A 24,557-nucleotide genomic window follows, 5' to 3' on the forward strand; every position below is an offset into this window, starting at 1 on the left:
GAGTTCGATCAGCTTCAGGTTCACAGGGTTAGTGTTTCAGTCCTGGTCCTGGTTAGAAGCCTGGACGGGGACTTTAATGTGACACGGTGGAGGGTGATGAATCTCTCACATGTAGAGCTGAAGGAGTTGTTGAGCGTCGGGTGTTTGACTCCCTGACATAGAAACCAAACACACACTGAGCAGATTTGACCCTCTGTGCGTCCCGTACGCGTCTCCGTCCTGTCCTGACCTCTTCGGTGTCCCTGTGTGTTTTGATGCTGATGGTTGACAGCTCGTCCTCTCTGATGTCTCCCCCCAGCAGCCGGCGGTCAGCCATGCTGAAGCCGGGCGACCCGAGCGGCTCGGCCTTCCTGAAGGTGGACCCGTCCTACCTGCAGCACTGGCAGCAGCTCTTCCCTCAGGCGCAGCTGAAGGCCCCTCTGGCCCCGCCGCCTCCACCTGACCGCCTCTCCATCCCCATGGACAGCCTGCGCCCGTCCCGCCTGCACAGCCACCTCCTGGCCTCCACGCACTGCACCTCCTCTTCTTCTTCTACGTCCTCCTCCTTAGCTTCATCTTCAGCGGCGGCGGCAGCGGCGGCTCTCACGCCGTCCTCCTCCATCTCCACCTCGGCAGGGATCTCCCAGCTGCCCGTCCCCCAGCAGATCGCGCTCTTTGGTCAGGCGTTGGCCCCGGTATGTGCGGGGCCTGGAGGACCTGGAGGAGGAGGAGGAGGAGGAGGAGTAGGAGACCTGATGGTGGTCGTCCCTCCGGAGAACCAGCAGGGTCACAACCCAGCGGCGGGGCTTCTCCATCAGGCCAAAGAGCAGGGCTGTGGGGGGGTCGGGGTGGTGTCGTCCAGCGTGAAGAGCAGCGGAGGAGGAGGAGGAGGAGGAGAGGAGGGCAGCAAAGGAGCCACGGGGAGGTTCAAGCTGACGTCGGAGGAGCTGGACTACTACCTGTACGGACAGCAGAGGATGGAGATCATCCCACTGAGCAACCACACAGGAGAGGTCAACAACCGTACGTACACACACACACACACACACACACACACACACACACACACACTCACACACTCTCACACACACACACACTCTCTCACACACACACACACACACACACACACACACACACACTCACACTCTCTCACACACACACACACACACACACACACACACACACACTCACACTCTCTCACACACACACACACACACACACTCACACACACACACTCTCTCACACACACACACACACACACACACACTCACTCAGACTTGATTTCGAGGTTGTTGGTGTTTTCTTTGTGGTATTTTGTTCCTTTATTCTAAATAAACGGCGGAGACGTGCGAGTTAACCTCCCGGGTGTTTACAGACAGATTGTGTCGATGCTCAGCTGCAGTTTTCATTTGCTATATTTCTAATAATTTCCTCATAATAATCTACATAATAATAATAATACATAATGTCTGCAGTGTTCAGTTGTTGTTGTGTATTTAAATATTCTGATCTTCAATAATAAATTCAATCTCTGCTGCTGCGTATTTTTATTATAATTCTTTAATTTTTCTGCAAGAACTTCTTGTGTGCGGATTATTAAACTGTAATTAATCTCTTATAGCATTACTAAATTATTTTGTTAATACCATAAAACAAATCTGAATTATTTATACAATATTTGTATAATATTCTCTCAAAGAATTTAAAGTAATTGTTAATTTAACTTTATGTAATTTGTATTTCTTGTGTCACTGCATTTCTAAATATTTCTAAATATTATTTAGCATTTAGCATTAACGGTGCTAAAATATGATATATTTTCAGACATAATATATTTCTGATCAAAGCTCCTCCAGGACTAAACTGCAGCTAAACATTCACGTAAAGTGATTTAAAATAAAGCCGGTGAGAAATAAATGAACGATAATTTAAGTGGATTGTTTCCACTTTAAAACTATGTTTTAATAAAATGTCCACCAGTTTGAAATATAATAAACACTAAAAGACATGAATTCAAAAGTCATTATTCATCTTGAGCTCATAAAAGTGTTCATTGCAGGATGTTACAGTTGGTTTGACAGCTGCAGTGTTGGACAGTAGGACAGGAGGAGGGTCAGAGGTCAAAGGTCAGCAGCCTGGCCGGGTTCAACCCCTCAGACTGCAGCAGTCGGCCTGCAGCTCAGAGTTAATATTAACCAGACTTCATTCAGATTTGATGGAAATGAGCATCAGGTTTATACCTGTCTAATGATTGATCTCACAGCTCCAATCAAAGCCATCGATTAATCCAATATTAGTTCAGGAGAGTTCTCTTCAACTCAGGACAGAAAACGAATCAAACGTGAATCAAAAGTGTCTCAACAAGCGAAGCTGTTGTTCCCCTCTTTCAAAATCCACTGAAATACTTTTTAGATTTTTATTATTTATTCTTTTTTTTGTTTTATGTTTTTTTTTTTGTTGATCAGTAAAATCATAAAATCAGGTTTTTATTCTAAACTGAAAAAACTCCTTTATTCCTTTGATATCTGGTGTGTGTGTGTGTGTGTGTGTGTGTGTGTGTGTGTGTGAGTGACAGATATTGACAGAGCGCCGTCATGCGTAAAAGGCACACACACACACACACACACACACACACACACACACACCGCTGTCTCGTTTAAAGTCTCAGAGGTGCGTTTCATCAGTGAAGTCAGAGCGTCCCGTTCCGCTCACACACTCTCAGCAGAAGCTCAGCGGCCCGTTTGTTCGGTGTAACGGCAGCAAACTCTCCCGGTTTGAGCCGAAGGCACCGTCCGGCTTCCCGCTGCGCACGTGGACGTCAAGTGAAGTCTCGTGTCTGTTTGGACTGATGAAGGTGGAAACACCGCGCGGAGATAATCTCTGATATCTTGAAGATATAAATATCTAAATCTATAATCTATAATAATATTCTTCTCCTCTAATATTGATATTGTTGCTGTAAACGTCTAATAATAATTCCTTTAAGAGGCTACTTGATGAGTTCAATAATTCAATAATCATCTTATTGAGTCTAATTGTTTAAAAAGCTCTGTTTTGATAGATTTTAATAGATTTTATTAGATTTTAATAGATTAAAATATGCCCGTAATGTTTCTTGGTTTCTTTGGTATTTAGTTATTTATTGTGTTTGTTTTCTAACACTTTTAATATTCTAATGAATTTAATATTCTAATGTTTCTGAGGCGAAGTTTTATTTCCGTGTTGATGATTCCTCTAATATCTCCATGATATTACAGAGTTGAACGGCCTCTATTATCGATAGAATATCACCTTATTGATATATTGTTTTCCTATAATGTGTGTGACATTCGAGGCGACTGTAGTTCATGTTTGTTTAAGTCCCGCATTAACAAACCAGTCAGTAATATCTTCAGACTATTTGTGTAAAAAATCTCTGTCACCAGCTCCCCCATAATAATCCCATAATAATCCCGTAATAATCCCGTAATAATGCTGTAATAATGCCGTAATAATGCTGTAATAATGCTGTAATATAAGGTCGTAACGTCAGAGTTTATCACAAAGTGACGGCCGCTGTTTTTGGTTTTAGGCGGCAGCGAACACAAACAGTGAGATTATGTGCGTGTGCGTGTGTGTGTGTGTGTGTGTGTGTGTGTGTGTGTGTGTGTGTGTGTCTATGCGCGCTGTATATTCCGCGGTGATAAAACGGACCATCAGCAGTAATCTGCGTCGATACGCGCCGGCAGGGCCGATGAGGGATGGAGGGACAAGCAGGAATTAATTGCCGTATATAGTTTTGTGTTTGTGGAGGGGGGGGGCGGGGGGCAGAGAGAGAGAGAGAGAGAGAGGGGGGGGGGGGGGGGGGGGATCGATCCGCCGGCCACCGGCCCGCTATTTATCATCCCAACACGGTCGTATTGAGGTCTCTGGGGGGTGTGTGTGTGTGTGTGTGTGTGTGTGTGTGGGTGGGTGGGGGTGTAGATAAAGCAGTCACACACACACACACACACCTCATGTGTCACCGTCCAACCTCGATTATTAATTACACCAATAATAATAATAACAATAATAATTAGCATAATAATAATAATAATAATAACAATAATAATAATAATAATAATAATAATAAAGTTACCCACATATGGAAACTGAAAGGATCTAAAAAGTCATACGTGTGTTTTCACTTTATTATTATTATTCATAATTTTTGTATTGATTATAAATTATTCTTCAGGTTACTTTAATGTTCGTTGACATATTTCTTCTTTCATTTAAGATGTGGTGACTTTTATCTAATAAATTACAGATAATATAATATTATATAATAAATATACCATATTAGTCATATATCCATACTAACGCGTACATCATTTTTTAAAGGTGATCCAGATTTCTTTTAGACTAAATGTCTTAAATATTTTAGGAAAATAAAATATAGATTCAAACTGAATTTGAACTTGATAAATAATAAACATGATAAATAAAACTGACTGGACTTCTTGCCGGCTTCAAAACAACAATTTGGACCACAACGTTACGATTAAATTAAACAGTTAAATTAATAAATAAAATGTTAAATTGGGCGAATCTTCTTTTTTAAAGGGGCACTTCCATAAACTTAGGAGACTTTGCAGAGACAGATTTTAAAAAGGAACAGCAAAACTCAAAGCAGCTGAAGCCCAGATATCTTTTAGTATTTAGTGTGGGTCAAACTCTAAAAACACTGGATCCTACATTTCCCATAATGCAACTGGATAGCATCCTTTTATTTGACCTTCTCTCTCTGGTGAATGTCTCTTTCACACTCCACACCTCCAGCTTGTAACACAGGCTTTCTGCTAGGAATCTGCGTCCAAGACCAGGCCGAGATAACCCTGATGACATCACTATGACATCATCAGGGTTATGTTTTGTCCAGACTGTCCTCCAGTAGTAGTAGCAGTAGTAGTAGCAGTAGTAGTAGCAGTAGTAGTAGTAGGAGTAGTAGTTCTCCTTGTGATGAGTAAACTGACTTGTATGTGTGTGAATATTCCCCCTTCAAATGCTCAGAAAATTGCACAGAGTTTGGTTGGTGGCTAAGTGGGCGGGCTGCGCTGGATGAATTTGGCGACAACATGAGAATTTAGTTGTTGTCTCATTTTAATCTGTGTATTAATTTGGGAGTGATAGCAGCTTCACAGGGAGCAGGGTTAACCTTTGTTTACATTTACATCACAGATTGATCCTTAAATGATCAATTCTGCCTCCGACAATAACTCAGCGTTACTGTTGTTGTGGATGTTTTGGAGAAAAAAATAAATCCCTTCATAATATTTATTACCAGTGGGGGGAATATAAGGGAATATAAAGTATAAACGTAAATAAAACTGTGTGTGTTTTCTGATCAGTGTATCAGCTCCACTGTCACTGAGCAAAAACAGGGAAAAACATAAAGAGTCTGGAGTTTTATATTAAATAGATTTAAAGTTTATTTTGTTCTGTTAGAGAAAATAAAGCATATGACTGGAAGTTATCAGACAGCTGGGATGTATTTTGCTTCGTGAAAAAAAACAACACAGATCAATTTCTACAATTTACATCTGGACTAAATGTCAGCTGGCAGTTTTATTGTAATTTAATTAAATAAAAGTCGGTTAAACACACACACACACACACACACACAGCTCTGTTTGTTGGTTTCCAGCCGCTGTGTCTTCCAGTCACTAAAACAACTTTCACACATAAACGTCTATCTTTAATGTGGGATAATGAACCCATGTCTGACATGTTCATACTTTAATCCCTGCTCATCACACGCAGAGACACAGCAGGCCTCCGACAGCAGCCCAGAAACACTAAATATCTATCATTCCTGGGACTCTGATTGTAAGATTAAATCACTATATTTTCCTGCTTTTCTTACTTTATTCCATTATTTCCAGCGTCACAAGGCTGAGGTCACAGAACAAGTTGTTGTTTTTTATGTTTGTTCAGAAGTTTGAGGTTCAACCAAATGAAAACCTCAACAGATTGTACTCCAGTGGTTCCAATAGATCTGGTGCTGAGCTCGTCGACAGCTGACTTCCTGGTTGAGAAAACAGCCGAGCCAATCAGATCCTTGTAGGCAGGATTAAGGATGGAGACGTCACCTCCCGTGCCAGAGCCGGAGAAAAGGCGACGACGAGCTGAGTTGTTGTAAGTCGACTTGTAGGAATAAGAACTCTCATGTTAACGTAAGAACCAACAAGACAAACATTAAGTTAACTGCTCCACGTCCTCGTCCACCGGATACAGATACATCACACTGACTGGGCACATTAAGTCCTCCCCCCTGGGGGCGGGTGATATGGAAAAAATCCTCCATCACAGTATATTTAAGTTCACGTCAGGACAGAAATCTAATATAATCCACAACAGCATCATAAAACGTATTTCGTCTCGCATTATGTATCTTCACGTCGCCGTCCTGCACAGCCGTCCCAACAGACGTCAGCCACGCCACACTTCCTGTAGCTCCTACGCTAGGCTACAAGAGGCTAAAAGGCTGTGCCGAGGTTTGTTCAGCCGCTCTGTGAGGTCCGTCCTCATCTGGACTCACAGCTATTAACACCGGTAGTCTTTATGAAGTGCGGCGGTTGTGTTGAGTTCAGGATTAGAGTCAGATGAGTTCAGATCAACACCTCCACGTCTCCACGCGAGAAACTTCAGTGACTGATTGACTCCCACGCTTTGAAAATAGATGTTTCCACAGATAAAGATGTTTTTAGGAAGTTACTTTTACAAAACATTTTGTGGTAACGAAGTCGCGAGGAGCAGACGTTTTCAGTGGAAACGTCGTTCAGCGCTGGGAGACGGGAGGCAGAGCGGAGCTGTCTAAACACTGGCGATGGATGTAACAGAATACTGAGTTTGAATGATGGGCAGCGAGGAGAGAGCGCCATAACAAGTTCACTGCCAGTTCATCAGTCTGAAGGAGAGGAAGAGGAGGAGGAAGAGGAGAACGGTTCATTTCACGTGAAACACAAAACATCAAATGTGAAAATAAACTCACTTGTGTGTCACAAACAGACGCAGGAGGTTTCACGTGTGAGTTATGATATTTAAGATGTCAAAACAAGCACGAAAAGATTCACTTTAACACGGATTTCATGGCCTTCATCAGCAGGTGGAGTCTGAAAAAAGAAAAAGAAAAAACATCCAACATTCAAAATAATGTATTTCATTCACTATATTATCAGAATCAGATCAGAATCAGAAAGACTTCATTGATAAATAATGTTTATACTTGAGACATTATACGTCTGATAGTAAAAGTACTACAGGTAATATAGTAATAATGAATAAATAATATAAATAAATTCCAGGATGTATTTTAATCTATAGTGGGGTTCCATATATACTATGAAATGAACATATTCTTAAATGATTATATTAGAAATTATTTTATATTAGAAATTAAAATGACATTTAGAAGTATATTGTAAATGTATGTAAAATATATTTTACAAAACACTAAACTGATATATTTTTTTTGTTCACTGCACTGAAAATATAATTACTCATATTATTTCTGTGTGTCTATAAAGTAGATAATACATGAAAAATATGTATTTAATGGCATCGGAGTAGAAGGGATAGTTGTATTATGAGTTCTGTGTAAGTAGTATAATTTTGAATGTTTTCCTCGTTAATATTTTACTTTTATTTGAGTTTCAGTTCCTGCAGAAAACCAAACACACACGTTTAATGTTTCCAAACAGAAGCAACAAACAGTCTCAAAGTGTTGAACTTGTGGACTAAATCAGGAACAGTTTGGTCAAAGAACACGTCTTCATCAGTCTGAGTCTGAAGTCTTCATCACGTCCGTCCGTCCTCTCTCTGCTCGGTGAACTCTCGAGCGAAGCTGTGAGAATAATGCGAGAGTCGCAGCAGCTCTGATCAGCGGGGAGGACGTGTCCCTGCTGGTTTACTGCAGACTAAGACTGATGCTGAAATCTCGATGCGATTATTCTCTGTGAGAGACGATGGAGCTCAGAAAGACGCGACTCATTTGGTAACAGAGAGGCTGCAGCTTCAAATACTGCATCATTAAATATCATTCATTTCTGTATTAGAGTCTGGGAACTGTTGGGGAGCTTTCGGCCAGCGGTGGAGGAAGTATTCAGATCCATTACTGCAGTAAAAGTATGAATACCAGGCTGTGAAAATACTAGTATAATAAGTATTAAAGCAGTAAGATGTCCCCCGTGGCTTATAACAAAACATCACGTTTTATAAACGCTTCGTATCAAAGCTGTCAGATGAATGTAGTGAAGTAAAAACATTTCCTCTAAGATGTGAAACCAGGACGTGGTTAGCCTAGCTTAGCATAAAGGCTCTGCTCGAACACCTCTCAAGCTGGTTTTCGGGTTTCTGGCTCCCTGAAGTCTTTAAGTGGATAAAATGTTGAACTGAACTCGTTCCTTTCTTCGCTGTCAGGTCCAGAAGCAGCTCAGGGTTTCGTACATTAACCCTTTAAACACAGCTGACGTGGTTTGAGCAGTTCAGTTTCAGTTTGATGAAGTCGAGGATCGTGGAGAATTTTTCCCATGTACTCGGCCGTGAAGCTGCGGTACATTTTGCGGTTCATAAATGACCATAATATGGTTTAATTAACTTCTATCAATCATGGTGTAAAAGTAGCCGTCACTCTTTCAAATGGCGGATATTTAATTTGGGGAAAAACAGAAAGAAAAGCAACGTTAACATCCTGTTCCTCTCGGCCTCTCGGCCTCTGGGCTCCGTGTGGCTCTGTGGGAGTTTTGAGTCCAGATAATCATCTCTCATTATGTTGCTACAGTCAATTAACATCCATTACTGTCAGACTGCATCTCTGAGTAAATGTTGACACTCGCTAACTCCCAGCAATACGCTGCTCGCCACATTTAACCTGGAAAAACACAGACAAAGTTTTTTCCCTCATTTGGGCTTTTTGAGGAGAGTTTCAGACACATGGACAAAAGCATCGTCCTCTTTCTTCTTCTCTCCTTTTTCTTTCACTTCGTCAGAAGGTTATTTTGTACTTTAAATCATCATTTAAATCTCACTTTTGACTGTAAACACCAATAAAAAACAGTTCAGTTCATCACAGAGCTGCAATACAGGCAGACAAACGTGAATTCATGTTTTTAATATACATTTTTCAGATCAGCTCAGGTGTATTTATGGTGTCTTTAGGTCCTTAAAAGTCGTGAAATGTCTAAAATTTAAGATCAGTGCTACTTTTATTTTCTCCCTTGACAGAAAATCATCTTGAATTAAAGGAAGAAAGACAAACACGTCACAATAAAGACACTTCAATAAAAACACCCTGTGGATTAGAATAGCTAATCACAGCATTCACAAACATCCCACTCACTGTTAAAACTCAAGAATCTGAAAATCAAACACAGCGTTCAAAAAGATGGTTTTAGATTTTTTTAAATGAATAAATAGTCGGTGACTCTCCTCCTCCTCCTCCTCCTCCTCCTCCTCCAGGTTGCGACATGTGTGCAGACAACAGGAACGGCGAGTGTCCGATGCACGGCCCTCTTCACTCTCTGCGTCGACTCGTCGGCACCAGCAGCTCGGCGGCTCCCGTCTCCCTGCCGGACGTCCCTGATTGGCTGAGAGACCTGCCCAGAGAGGTGACACTTCCTGTCTGTCTGTCGGCCGCCTGACTGACCTTTTCATCCTCTTGTCTTTGTCCTGCTGTTTAAAGCCCGCCCACATTATGTTTAACAAAAGCATTTGTGTTTGTGTTTGTGTTCGTTACAGCATTTCTCACTTTTGAGTCAATATTTTAAAGGATTGTGTCTGTTGACCAGTTTCATGGTTCACGTCAGTGTAACTCTGCAGATTAAACTGTGGATCATCGGTGCTACTCTATACAGGTTTCCACTGGTTTCACAGTCAGTGATGGAACATGCAAAGATGTTGCCAGATGTTGGCTGCAGCTGGCTAATGTTACCAAAGATTTAGTTGATGTGTTTTGATAATATATAAGTCTAGAAGTACTTTGTTAGATTATATGACATGTTGAGCAAAGCTTCATGAGGGAGAACAGGGACTGCCAGTAACACAGCGTCGTGTAGAGGCGTCAGGTTCGCAGGTTCTTTGGCTGTCCTGTGGACACAGAGGACAGTGAACGCAGCATCGTGTAACTTTCAGCATTTGAACTTTTCCCAGCAGTCATCAGGATCACTCTGTACAACTCTGATGTCCTGAACAGCCCAGTGGACAGAAATCTATTATATGAATCGTAGAATAATAATAATAATAATATATCTGCTCTGGATGGTTTCTTAGTGACCTCTCTGTGTTGTGTGTGCAGGTCTGTCTGTGCACCAGTACAGTTCCTGGTCTGGGTTATGGGATCTGTGCGGCTCAGAGGATCCCTCAAGGAACCTGGATCGGCCCATTTCAGGGAGTCCCCCTGCTGGTGGACAAACTGCAGTCCGGAGGCGTCAGAAACACCCGACACCTGTGGGAGGTAAGAGGGGCGGGACTGTGGCCTTATGGGTACTGTAGTGTACACGTCCACGGGGCCTCACAGGATTGTAGGATGAGCGTCCTCAGTGGGAAGTGAACCCTCGACCCCGTCAGGATTTCAGTCGACACCATCGGACCTGCAGCACAAACACTGTCCGCTGTCCGTACTACTGCAGCTTCAGCAGGAAGTGAAGATTCTAGTGAAAACTTTAGTTTTTAAATGAGTAATCCATCCATCCGTTTCATGCTGCGTCTACACGTCCAGTCACATGACGTTAACTGATTATATCAAAGCATCGTAAAGATGCTGGGACCTACTGAAAACATACATATTCATATCATTGCAAAGACGTCTTCAAAAGTGTTCAATTTAACTTGAACTGCAGGAACTCTGTACAGGCTGTTCTGTGGTTTTGTGTGCACATAGTACATGTTTATGTTCAGGTGTGTGTGTGTGTGTGTGTGTGTGTGTGTGTGTGTGTGTGTGTGTGTGTGTGTGTGTGTGTGTGTTTGTGGTCAGCGTCATGTCACCTCTCAGTCCATTGATCAGAGCAGATTGTATTTACATACAGTGGCAGGAGAAAGTCAATGTGGCAGTTATAAACAGCTGCATTAGCATTAGAGCGAGGGCGGGGGGGTGAAACAGAGAGAGTGAAGGATGCTGGGAGACAGAGAGATAGATGAGTCCCTTGTGGCCGAGCTGGTAAAGGTCAGTCAGACGTCGGTTGACCGGACATCAGTCTCTCTGCTGTAGGACATCGGGGGTTGGGGGTGGGGGGGGGGGGTGCAGAGGGTCAGAGGTCAGAGATCGGGGGGGGGTGGGGCATGAAGACATCATAGGCCAAGTCCAGCAGGAGGATTTGTGCTTCAAACAGAGAACATGAAAGAGTTGAGTTCACTGACTGCAGGATTTTATAGATAACATGTTCTTTATCTGATGAAGACTCTCATCTTCATCTTCCCACTGGACAGGATTCACTGTCAGAGCGTCTCTAGCTTCTGTAATGTGACGTATATATCAGCTGCAGTCAGCTGCTCACCCTGAATTACATTTCAGTTATTATCAAAGTTATTATAGCAGGACAGGAAAAGATATCAAACACACTGTTTCACATTTACACCAGAAGATGGAAGATGTGTTTTTTATTCAGTCTTCAGCAGGAACTGACAGACGACACCCAAACTCTATCTCTTGAGAGTGAAACATTTTCCATTTTCTACATATTACAACTTAATTCTCAAAATATAACCCTTTTCTCTTAAAATCATGACTTCATAATGTAAAATGACTTCTTTATTCTCTTTTCGTTAGACAACTTTTTCTTGAAAAGAACATTTTTGAACTAATAATGAAGATAAGATAAGATAAACTTTATTTATCCCACAGCGGGGAAATTTACTTTATTTATTCACATTTATTTGTTGGATATAAAATGGGAATATCCAACCATTGACATTCAGTGCATTAGCCAGACTAGTATTTAATTCTAAAATATAATAATAATAATAATAATATATAATTCAATGTGTGATATTCTCAGTTAGAGATTTGAGTTCCAAAGTCATTTGATTTGCTGCTTGAGTGACTTTTCTGTCCAAATTTAAACATTTCCATTAAAATAATTGCCATGTTCCTATAAGATTACCACAATCAAACCTTTGTTCAGCTCAAAAATACCCATTTCTAGTTGTAAACATAGTTATTTCCTCCAAAGGCTATGTGATATATAATAAAATATATGTACATGGTGTAGAAATACTTTGAGGTAAATGTGTGGAAATACTGACAATTCCTGGATATGCAGTAAAAAAAGAGTAAAGAGGAGGAAGACGGTAAACCTTCTGTTCTCGGCACATTATTTTACAGCTCGGGATAAACTGACTGAATCTGATTTAAACGTCCAGTTGTTGTATTTGGACCCAGCAGAGTCGAGCTGGGACCCTCTGTGGGGTCTCAGGCCAGCCTTTGAGGCCCTCGGCCCTGGAGAAATGCTGATCCGATAACCCGGCTCTAACCATCGGCAGATTATCGGCCGCCGGGCTAAAACCGGTCATTAGGCCTATTGATGAAGAAGCTTTACACACAGATCCCATTAAAACTCACTGGTTGTTAAACTCGCTTATTGATGCCCCCCAAAACAAGAAGAGATATTTTCCCTATAGCCAATCAGGGAGCTTGTGTCACGTTGTCTATGGTGTCCAGGAAGGGCCACTTTTAATTAAAACACTTGCCGTTGCGTCCGGGTGGAACGGTGGAGGATTTTCTGCAGTATTTTACGGCTCGACAAATTGATCTCCTCCGAGGCAGAGCTCAGTGTTGGAGTTTACGGAGGAATAATTCTTCTGATACGCTCTGACCTGCAGCGCCGTCGAGAAACACTAACATGTGTTTAATATCAGTGAAAAAGGGATCCGTTAAAGCACATTTTCAACAGAAGGCTTTATAGAGTCATCAATTAGTTGATTAGTCAGTTAATTAATTGACAGAAAATTGACAGCAAGTTTCATTTTTCTCTCTCTGGTTCCAGTTTGCTGCTTTTCTCTGTTTTATATCATTGTAAACTCAATATCTTTGGGTTTTGGACAAAATAATGAACTCAATTATTAATCAATTAACAGATTAATAATAATGAAGATAACCTAAATGTAGTTACTTACTTACTTTACTGTATTAAATGTTTAATACAGTTTAAATAAAGTAAATTGTGAAACGTTTTCATGCAGTTTCAGATCAGCAGAGAAAAGACAGACAGGAAAAGGAAGGAAGGAGAAGACTGAAGGAAACAGAACAAAAAGGAGAAGGAAGGAAGGAAATAGGAAGTAGAGAGAGAAGAAGGGAAGGAGGGAAGGGAAGGAAGGAGGATATTAGTGATATTTTCTGTGCTTATCTGATTCTGCAAAGAAGCCTGTGACTCCAGGACATTTTTCAAAGTGTTGTCTTTTAATTTAGAGAGAACATTTTCCACAGAAATGGCAACACGTGTGGATGAGATGGACGGCGCTCTGCAGGTGTCTGTAAGTCGGCTTACAGAAATAACGACTCTTTAATCACCTCCCAGCAGCCACCACTGCAGCGTCTGTGTTGACTGGAAATGAATCACTCGCCACTGATTGGTTGAGTAAACAGAGGAACCTCCCAAACACAAATCAGCCGGCAGGATGTCGAACAGACTGAATGAAGTGAATTCAGTCTCATAACAGCCCTGAGATAAATATAGCAGAGTAAGAAATACAATATTTCCCTCTGAAATGTAGTGAAAGAAAGTGGAAATACTTCAGTACTGCAGTAAAGTACCAGAACCTCGGACGTGTACAGTATTATTATTATTATAATACTGTACACGTATTATTATTATTGTTTTCCGGAGGACTCGAACCGGTGACCTCCCGGTCCGAAGCTCGAGTCCGTCCTGATTGAAAAGAATGTGCAGTGAAAACAGGAGAGACGTCCCGAAGTCGCAGCTCTGACCTCGTCCTCGGGGGTTTTACGGGAGTTTTCTTTTGCTCAGATCTGAGACTGGACGAGCTGTCGGCGCAGAGTCCGTGAAAACAACATCAAAACTTCAGAGCAGCAAAGAAAGGAAAACTTCAGCTGCTCAGTTTGAGGCAAAATATTTAGTCAGTGTGGGATGTTGATGAGACACATGAGGATTCAGAAAATTCCAAAACGCCTGTCGGTATCTCGGCTTTTTACACGTTAAAGCAGATAAATCTGTTTTCTTTGTCTGTTTCTTGTAACTGAATCACTTCGCTCCGTCCGTTTGTGTTTGTCCGTCTGTCCCTCGGCGTATTCCCGCTGTATTCCCGACAGAATTCCCATTGACTTTGTGTTTTCTGTGGTTTGTGGTCACAGCGTCCAGTAAAGGCCCTGTAATGTTTTCTTGACTGATGTCATTAATTAATGTTTGTGTAACCGTCTGTATTCTGGGTTTTATTAAAGGGTCTGACCTCCATTGACATCATCAGTGTGATTACGTAATCAGCGATGGTTTTATGTCAGATGACATGTTTTGGTTTCCTGTTGCTTGGATTTCAGTGAGCCGTTTGAGTTTTTATCGAAGGAATTTTTGAATAAAACCGGTCGTGACCGCACTGATATAATACAGAGTTTATCTGAAGAGCCTCGAGAGGTCGAGGCTCATGGATACAGTGACACAAAGCTGCTAATGTGGAAAGATTCAAGAGCCCATCAGCAGGGATGTTGAGTGTGAAATTGGCTCAGTCATTCCCTCAAACAGCTGCTCGCTGTAGTTTTTATCAAACTAACAGCAGGAAATAATGCACTTGTTGGGGACTATTTTCAGCGGCGGATGAATCCACATGTGGAGCTCTAGTGAGTGTTTGAGGCAGCAGGACGGTGTGTGTGTTCATGGTAATGAAGGAACCCGGTACACTACCCATGAAATACCTGAAAAAGGCCTCTGCGGTCTACACGTGACATGTAATAGTGGACAACACATTGTTTAATGTTTTATTTTCACTTGTGTGTCACAAAGGTAGCGCATGAGAGTTAGAGTAGACTATCGCTGGCAGTGTTGAGGACTGCACGGCACTGGGACTAAAAAAAAGTCCATTGCAATCTTTCGTTGCCCAGTTCCCGTTAGCACGTTAGCATGTCAGCAGTCAACACACGATGATCAATACGATGCACATAACACGCGCACAAATCTGCATAAACAAGAGTCAAAACTGTGCACAGGTCAGAACTATAGTTGGGCCAGACCTGGAACCAAGGTGGACTAAAAAAGTGTAAACCAGAGGCCCTGTTTTGGGGGTCACGTGACTTGGAGGTCAGACCGTGGCCGCTGTAAACCGGCACTCAGCCCGGTGCTGTTTGGTTAAACCCACTCGGTGAGTCGGGTTAACTCAGTTCATTTCTCCTCTCTGTGTGACATCAGCCTGTAGGCATGGTAACCACGGGGGTTCAAGAACAAAGACTGGGGTTTTCCATCAGGACCTTCATGTTAGAATAACACAGTGTGTGTGTAGTCTCTTCATAATCCAGCAGCATGTTTGATCCGAGTGTTTTTACTCGGCGATGGAGCCGCTGGGTGTTTCCTCTCCTGTGTCGGTGTCTGTTGGGGTTTCACCTGCTGCGATGAGCTACAGTACAAACAGTCGCATGTTCTCTTCACGTCGGAGGTTCGAAACCACCTCCGGGTGTCAGCTCGGTTTATTAGCATGATCGGACATCAATACAAATCACCATTTATTTGGATAAAGTCGTTTCTGAACGTGCCAGACACATGTTCAGAAAAGGGTTTATCCAAACAAACATACAGAGACTCATTCTGTGAACACGGACGTGAATTCTCTTGATCTCTTTCCTCTGTTTTGGAAACTATCTTCCAACCTTTTTCTATCAAGTGTGTTCCTTCTGTATCTCCCCGTCCCAGAGGATGGTTTGTAGACCGTGAGAGTGAGGAAACGTACTATTTTGTACACCTGACTTCTTCTCTGATTACTTCCTGGTTGTTTATAAAGAAAACACAACAAGTCTGAGTGGACCATGGTGGTGTTGAAGGTTCCTGTTGTGGTGTTACCTCAGTCCTGTTGGTGGTGCTACCTCAGTCCTGTTGGTGGTGTTACCTCAGTCCTCTGGGTGGTGTTACCTCAGTCCTGTGGGTGGTGTTACCTCAGTCCTGTTGGTGGTGCTACCTCAGTCCTGTGGGTGGTGTTACCTCAGTCCTGTTGGTGGTGCTACCTCAGTCCTGTTGGTGGTGTTACCTCAGTCCTCTGGGTGGTGTTACCTCAGTCCTGTGGGTGGTGTTACCTCAGTCCTGTTGGTGGTGCTACCTCAGTCCTCTGGGTGGTGTTACCTCAGTCCTGTTGGTGGTGCTACCTCAGTCCTCTGGGTGGTGGTACCTCAGTCCTGTTGGTGGTGCTACCTCAGTCCTGTTGGTGGTGTTACCTCTCCTGTTGGTGGTGTTACCCCAGTCCTCTGGGTGGTGGTACCTCAGTCCTGTTGGTGGTGCTACCTCAGTCCTGCGGGTGGTGTTACCTCAGTCCTGTGGGTGGTGGTACCCCAGTCTGGGTGTGTTGGCGTTCTGCTGCTCCTCGCTGCTCCTCCTTGTTGTGTGAGAAAGCAGCAGACCTGGTTATCCAAATATTATCTGTTTCTCTGAACGCTTATTAACCCTCTGATTTATGAGTCGGCTTGCTGCTCACTGAAAACACAGTTTCAGATGGCGAGGCGGCTCTCGCTGGATGTGTGGAGGCCCAGACTGTTGCTCTTGGGCACGGCGGCGATGGCAGCGATGGCAGCGATGGCAGCAGGTTTATGAAGCTTACTGCTGAAAAATGGACTCTGGAAGATTTGGTGGACTGAATACGGAGGAGGAGTCTTTATTTCACCTGAACACATTCTGTGGTTACAGTTAACATCCAGAGTGTCAGCAGAGAGCAGCAGATGGATATGGAGGATATGAACAGAGGGTTTTCTCTCTGTTAGGATACTGAAGGAAGAGGGGATGGATGAGACGAAGGAGGAGAAACTGATGGATTTAGAGGCTGAAGAGGAAGTGGAGGAGCAAGACAAAAGGAGATACAGCTTGAGATGTTGATTGACCTTAAGGCAGGTTTAAAATACACATTTTAGAGAATTTGTTATCTACACAGGATGTCTCACATGTTTGCTTTGTATCTATAGCAAGAGTTGAATTAGTTATGGAGTTGTTTTAGTGAAGGAAAGGAAAAGCCTGGTGTTACATGTTTTTCTTATCATCAACAAATCCCATGAAAAGACCAAAAACCAGCAATGCGTTTCTCAATACTGTCTGACTTCCTGTCTGTGGCTCTCAGCTCTGAGTCCACTGGTTCCTACTGAAGACGTAAGTCTTTAAAAACACCTCACAAATATAAAGTTTCTATTTTAAAAGGCTCAGTGATTTCTGTAAACAGCTGCTCGCTGTAGCTTCTATCAAATGTTACTCAAACAGGAGGAAAAGTGCTTTAGTTGGGGACTGTAGTGAGTAAATACTATAGTGAGTATTTGGGTCAGCAGGACAGTATTTTTAATAGTTTTTGGACAACAATGGGGCTCTATGGCAGAAGAAGAAGATATACACACAGTATACTTGTTGGTGGATACAGTCATTGTTGGTTTGGCTCTGCATGTGGGAGAAAAAAGTTGGCTTGTTAAATAATTATAGTATTTATCAACACTATCTGATATGCAAAGATGATCAAAAAGTGCACCGAAACATATATTTGTAGTTCTTGTGTTTTTTAATGCTGTTGCTCTTATTAGTATTAATTCATTCGGATGTTTCTCTGACGGATGTTCATGATTTTTCCCCTTTTTCTGGGATTTTAAGGGTTTTAGCCACCTTGGGGGAGCTTACGTCAATTCCTGTATTTTTAGATCACCAGGATTCAGTGTTTATCCATTAAAACTTTCTTCCTGGCAGCACAGAAAGGACTCTGAAACAGCATATTTAAAACTTTCATATTTTATTTTCCCGCTCATCTCCAGGGAGGTTTCTTGGAAAGAGTTCAGTTGAGTTGTGTTGAGTTTATATTTTGATTTCTTTTTTAAATAACTGCTCCATTTTGGTAAGACTTTCAGAAAATATTATGATAATTCAAATTTCTCGAGACATTTTTATATGGAGTGAAGCGGTGGGGAAATCCTTAGTCGCACATAGTTTAGAGGGATGGTTTGATGAGTATACTAATCAAAGTGCTGGTTAGATCTGTTATAGCTGAAATCAGCCACCTTCAGAGACGTCAGAGGCAAAGTCCTTTTTTCACACTACTTTGCAGGAGGAGGATGAGGCGCACTGAGATTAGGAAAAAGAGGAAGAGGTGAAGGAGGAAGGAGCAGGGGAGGAGGGAGTGAGGAGGAGACATGGTAAGATAAGGAGGAGGAGGCCGATGAAGAGAGCAGATAACAGTAGAATTAGTGGAGTTTCATTGATTAGCTGTAGAACAGAAGTGTGCGAGCATTGATCGGCTCTCAGGAACAGTTTTACAGGATTTGGACTGAAGAAGAAGAAGAAGAAGAAGAAGAAGAAGAAGAAGAAGAAGACAACAGTGCGTTCTGTAGAGAAAGACAAGAAGAAGACGCTGATGTTCTGTCTGTACAGCTGATTGGTTACTGAGCATCCAGACATCTTCTGTACTGATGAGACAGCTGATTGGTCAGTTTGAGGTCTATATTAGAAAATCAGTTTCGTAGTGTTATGTGGTTTTAAGATGACCAATCAGAAACTACAGCACACCATCCTATAACTCTACTCACCTGTGTAGTATCATGTGCCTGCAGTGTAAAGTACATTTATTATAAACTATGAAGACTTTACATCACGAGTGTTCACTGATTTGATATTTTGCTGGACTGGCGTGTTCCTGTTCTGAAACATCCCAAATGCACATTATCCTTTTCAAAGCATCCATGTTTGCTTATTATTTGTTCTCAGAAGTTTATTCTCTGACACTCTACAGTGGTTCATGAATGCAGCGCTGACTCTTAATCCCCAAAATGTAACGCTCTGACATCACTGGACAGCAGGACTAACATCATCTTAGCCTTAAGAAGCTTTTGGAAAACGGGGCTCTGGGTTTTCATCCAGGAGAGGTCAGTGAAACTCTACGTAGCGTGGCGTTAAGTTCCTCCTTAAGAAAACTGCTGGAGACTACTCTAATCCTGAAATCTAATTTGTCAGATTTTCTTGTATGTGATTGACTTAAAGTCTCCTGAAATGTTCTGTAGACGATGACTCTGTAGTATCATACTGCTCATGTTCAATATCACTGCCAGGCTGAACTGTAGCTGAGCTCTGCTTCGTGTCCTTTCTGAGCAGCTCGGTGACGCCAAACTGTCAGCCACAACAACCACCTCGTCTCACACTGTTCGTAATGTGTGAATATGTCTTACAATTTGCATCTCAACACACTCCCAAGGGGCCGATCATGTTTGATTTCTTACAACATTTTTCGGGGGTTATTTTAACTGAGCATATATTTTAGAACATCTTTAGCGGCGTGAAGTTTCTCAGAGGAGGAACCTCCAAACGCAACAAGAACGTTTGCCAGTCTCTTGCCAGCATCTTCTGTAGAACCAGCTAATTCCTGACATGACTAAATCGATCGCTCTTGGGAAAACGTTGTTTTGGGGAGTTTTGTTGATGTACTTATTTACCTTCTTTGCTTGGAAATCTTCAAATTTAAAAATACTGAATCTTGGCACAAAAAGACGAATGACCTGCTGAACGCTGCTGGTGCAGGATTTGAAATGTGTTTAAACGTTTCTGTATGTTTCTGTGTGTGTGTGTGTGTGTGTGTGTGTGTAAGAGAGAGAAAGTGTCGTAACACCTTTAGACATGATAACTCACAGCTGCATTAGTGACACACTCACACGTCACACACCCAGTGATAAAACACATTTAACACACAGAAACGCACACGCACACACCGTCCTCCGTTGGTGAAGCAGCCATTTACATGCCAGCGTTGCTTCAGAGCTGCAGTTAAGTGTTTTTAACTGATAACTGGATCGCATTCTTGTCTGGAAACACACACACACACACTCACACACACACACGGGGTATCTGTAGTGTCTGTTCGGTCCAGACAACGACAAGATTTACTCTCTGTAATAAGGTCAAAAGGTCAAAACACTGTCAGTAAATTTCAGACACACTTTCTGTCACACACACACACACACACACACACACACACACACACACTCAGCTGTTGGTTGAAGTTGTGCAGATCGCTCACCAACAGCTGTCTCTCAGAAATAAAGACTGTGTGCAAAACTACCAAATATTCTCATTTCAGAGCTCTAAATGTAAATTGAATCCACACAACGAATAGTTCAGCATTTTGGGAAATACAGCTATTCAGAGTTATATATATATATCTATATATATATAGATATATAGATATATAGAAGCTACAGACAGAAGATGGTTAGCTTAGCACAGTTAGCCTGCCAGAACCAGAAAAAGTACTCAGATCCTCTACTGAAGTAAAAGTACCATTTCAACAATCTAAAAATACTCTATTACAAGTGTAAGTCCTACATTTAAAACCTTACTTAAGTAAAAGTATCAAAGTCATTCTGCAGAAAACTGATTAGATGTTGATTACCAATATATTATAGTTTTAACTACTTTAAATACAGTTAACTATTTTTAATTACTTTATATACAGTTAGCTAGTGTTAACTACTTTATATAGTTCACAAAGTTCACTTTTACTGTATGTTAAATGTTTGGTTATGCAGAAGAGCCTTCCTCAGTGAGCAGACTGCACACTTACACACACCACAAAAGAATAAAGAGACAACAAGCGAGAACTTCAAGACACTATTTCTACTCTGAAGGCGAACCAGTTAACCTTCAGCCGGAATTTCAGATTCTACTGGTTTAAACACGCCAAATGTTTTTTTAAAAAAAAATAAGAATATCTGTGTTTGGTAAATAGCCTGGTGTGTGTGTGTGTGTGTGTGTGTGTGTGGACAGTGACAGCAGTAAGTGAAGCACTGACAGCAGAGATCAATGACTGAAAGAGAGAGCTGTAATCCACCCTCTTAAACACACACACACACACACACACACACACACACTGGTGTGTGTGTGTGTGTGTGTGTGTGTGTGTGTGTGTGTCTGAGCGAGAGAGAGAGAGTTAATCCCCCCCTCTTACCTCCTCTCTTCTGGTTCTTGTAAATGTAAAGAGGCAGACAGATTAGACTCCCCGCCTCTTTGACGTCCTCCACTTCAGTTTCACTAAAAAGCTCAAAGTAAATAATCAGTTTCGTTCTACTTCCTGTTACTCATTGACTTCTTCATTAGACCTGCAGTTCATTAAAATTATCTAACATTTTAGAAGTACAAAAAGTATGTTATTAAAGCGCCCTGAGTGTTTACATAGTGTGTCGGATAACTGCAACGTCCACGGTTTGATTCCTGTCTGCCCAAAAGGTAATCTTAAGAAGGGAAACAAATTTATGTAATTTATGTAAGTTAAGTACATTTAAATGTATGTGAGGACTTTTTGAATCAGCATCTTGAATACCCTTAAATGTCCCTTAAATGTCCCTTAAAATGTAGTAAAATCACTCTCCACTCTTATAAGTATACGAGCATCATGTTTTTGTGGACAATTTTAAATACATTTCAGAGATATTGAAAAAAGTTTGGGTTTTTAAGGTTGACAATTCTGTTGAGTTTTGCAGAGCTAAAGTGGTATTATTGAGTTTTCAAATGTTTGACTTTTTGCACTTTTAAAAAGAGAAAATCAGTTCAAAATAAAATGTGATTTGGTGGAAATTAGAGCAGAAACAGTAACTCAATCAACAGAGAATTAATCAGCAACTATTTTGACAAAGTATTAATTTTTCTATCTTTGGGTTTTGGTGGTCAAACAAAACATTTGAAGACGTCACATTGTGCTTTGTGAAATTGCTTTTTTTTCTTTTTTTTTTTACTACTTCCTAACATGTTTTCCAAACATTTTATAGAACGATTAATCGAGGAAATAACTGGCAGAATAATCGATAATGCAAATAGTCATTAGGTGCAGATGTAGTGGAGATTAACCACAGTTAAAAACACTGCTGAAGTTCTTTTGAACAAAGCACTGAGCCCTCAGCCCCTCCAGCAGCAGCAGCAGCAGCAGCTCCTGTGATGTGTGGTCTCCGTGTGTGAATAAAAAGCAGTGTGGTGCTGAAAGGGTCGTCTGTCCCGGACAAACTGAAGGTCAAACAAGGATAATTTATTGAGCTTTAAGAAACCGAAGCTGGAACAAAAAAAAAGTCAAGTTTTATCCCGATTGTTGTGCTCAGATGGAAAAATGACGGCCGGAGCTGTGAAGTGAAGCCGGCGGCCGGGCAGTGTTTGCAACATTTTCTAGCTGTTGAACTAAACAACATGTTATATTTGGTCGTTTGTCTTGCAGATGGAATTTTGTAGCGATGGATTCGATAAACACAGGCAGCCGAAATGTCTTTGACAGAACGGCATCAAGCTAGAAACCAGCTGCTGGTCAGAGAGGCTCCAGTTCACTGCAGCTTCAGACGTGTTACTGTACAGTCAGCAGAGGGTCACACACACAGGTGCTTCTGTTAGCAGAGAGCGCAGCACTCATATACACTTTTATTTTTAACAACAGCGAGGGACTTTTATTTGTAAAGCACTATAGGAAATTCAAAGTATGTTTATGCCGGGTCTACTTTTGTTCTACAGAGATCTATAACAACTATTTCAGCCCCCCAAAAATCTGCCCGCCTAGTGTTTTACTGCAGCAGGCCACTTCTGGGTGCTCCCACTCTGCTTTTTGGAAAGCAAACCCCAAAGCAGAGCAGAGTAAACTGGAGCAGGGCGACGCGGGAGGCTGTTAAACGTACTGTGATTTGTTTAAATAGACGTCAGTGACAAATGGCTGCGAGTAACAAAAGCTTTAAACAACAGCAGCGTTTCATTACAGGCTGCAGGGAACATAACATAACACACACACATGTTTGCACTGCTAAACTTATGAGGACCCTCAGCGACATAAGCGTTCCCCTCGTCCCTTAACCTAACCTAAACTGGACTAACGTTAAACCTAAAACCAACACTTCTTTTTAAACATCCATTCGATGAAGTGAGGCTCAGAAAAAATGTCTCAGTTCTCAAATTGGTCCTCACAAAGATACAAGGATGTGCGAAACACACACATCATTTTTAGCCCTAAACAGATAGCACTCAGAGACGGAGGGCTGGAGGACAGGACTGCAGACTGATGAATATAAGACTTATTGCTTCATTGGTAAAGCGACTGTAAACAAACAGACAGCATGTTGGACTGAATTAGTCCTCACGTGTCTCCAAAGTAAGATCACATTTCCCATCAGCCCCTGCCTCCTGTCCCTTCTCTACACCATGAAGCTGAGCAAATTGTAGGTGGTAGCTAGTACTGCTAACGCTAACTGTCCTGTTTTTCTTCTTCTCTTTATTCCAAACAAACAAAACACCAAAAATGCATCATTTCCCGTGTAGCAGAAAAGTGTAAAGAAAGCAGATGGTAAAGATTTATGAGCTGGATAAATGTTGACCTTTGTTGTTTTTATCAGTTCATTTATTTTGGCACAGTTTGGGTTCATTGAAATAGGTATTTTAGCAGTAACACATATTCCTTCATGTCAGCAGGAGCAGCAGACGTATGTAACTGTAACAAAGATATTGTGATTCAGAGACACAGTGAGAACATAACACCTTATAAAAGATGAGATAAGGCGCCTGCAGACAGACAGACAGACAGACAGACAGACAGACATTAAAGTGCTTACATGCAGAGAATAATAAATGAGGCTGTTTCCTTTGATTCTCGCACTCATTTACAGCATTGATTGTTTGTTGGCTGTATGGACAGCAGAGAGGCCGGCTATTGGCTCAGGTCATCACCTTATAAACGCACTCAATGCCTCCTCAATACGGTCACACTGCATCACCACGGATGGATGGAGGGATGGATTAATAATGAACACACAGAGAGGCTGAGGGAGATCGACTCATTTCAACTGCTCCTTGTAGCTGCGAATTCTCCTGTTTTATTAATTTGCTCTTTTTTAATTGTTTTATTTTTATGTGGATTTTACACAGAAGTCCAGATGTACACGTTAGATTATTTTCATTTTTATTGTGCAGTTTACATAAGTTGAGTAGTCGCCACACCGGAAAGAGTTAATTGTATTTATTCCTTTATTTGTCTACAGGGAAGCATGATTTTCTAACTACTGTCTCAATGGACACTGGGGGACTATGGGACCATCACATTATAGTATAACACAATAACTTTATTTACTAACTCAAAAAAGTGAATCTATTTCTATATATAACAAAACTACAGATTTCTTGCAATACAAACTGAAGGTGTTTACAAGACAGGAGGAGTCTGACCAAAGAAGCTAAAGAGTTGCATTATGGGAAATGTAGGATCCAGTGTTTTGAAGCTGAATACTATAGTCTGAAAATCTTCTGCAAATATGTCAATATTTATAGTTAATATTTTTTTAGTATTAAAATAGTTTTTTAATGCTCTGATTTTGACCTTGTCCTCTGTCTCTGGTGCAGTGAGTGAAGTGTTTTCTCCGTTCAAATCCATTTTCCATTTTTACTATT

General features: G+C 41.6%; 1 protein-coding gene across 1 annotated transcript in view; it reads left to right on the forward strand.

Moving 5' to 3' along the window:
* The first annotated feature begins 314 nt into the window (after nucleotides 1–314).
* The window catches only part of prdm6 (PR domain containing 6), a 71,354-nt gene continuing 47,111 nt past the window's right edge, over nucleotides 315–24,557 (forward strand). Inside the window, exons 1-3 of the mRNA XM_070904231.1 lie at nucleotides 315–1,002; nucleotides 9,457–9,605; nucleotides 10,292–10,450. Of these exons, the coding sequence (XP_070760332.1) occupies nucleotides 315–1,002; nucleotides 9,457–9,605; nucleotides 10,292–10,450 (996 nt within the window). The remainder of the gene's footprint in view (nucleotides 1,003–9,456; nucleotides 9,606–10,291; nucleotides 10,451–24,557) is intronic.

This window comes from Enoplosus armatus, chromosome 4, assembly GCF_043641665.1.
Source record: "Enoplosus armatus isolate fEnoArm2 chromosome 4, fEnoArm2.hap1, whole genome shotgun sequence".
NCBI lineage: Eukaryota > Metazoa > Chordata > Actinopteri > Centrarchiformes > Enoplosidae > Enoplosus > Enoplosus armatus.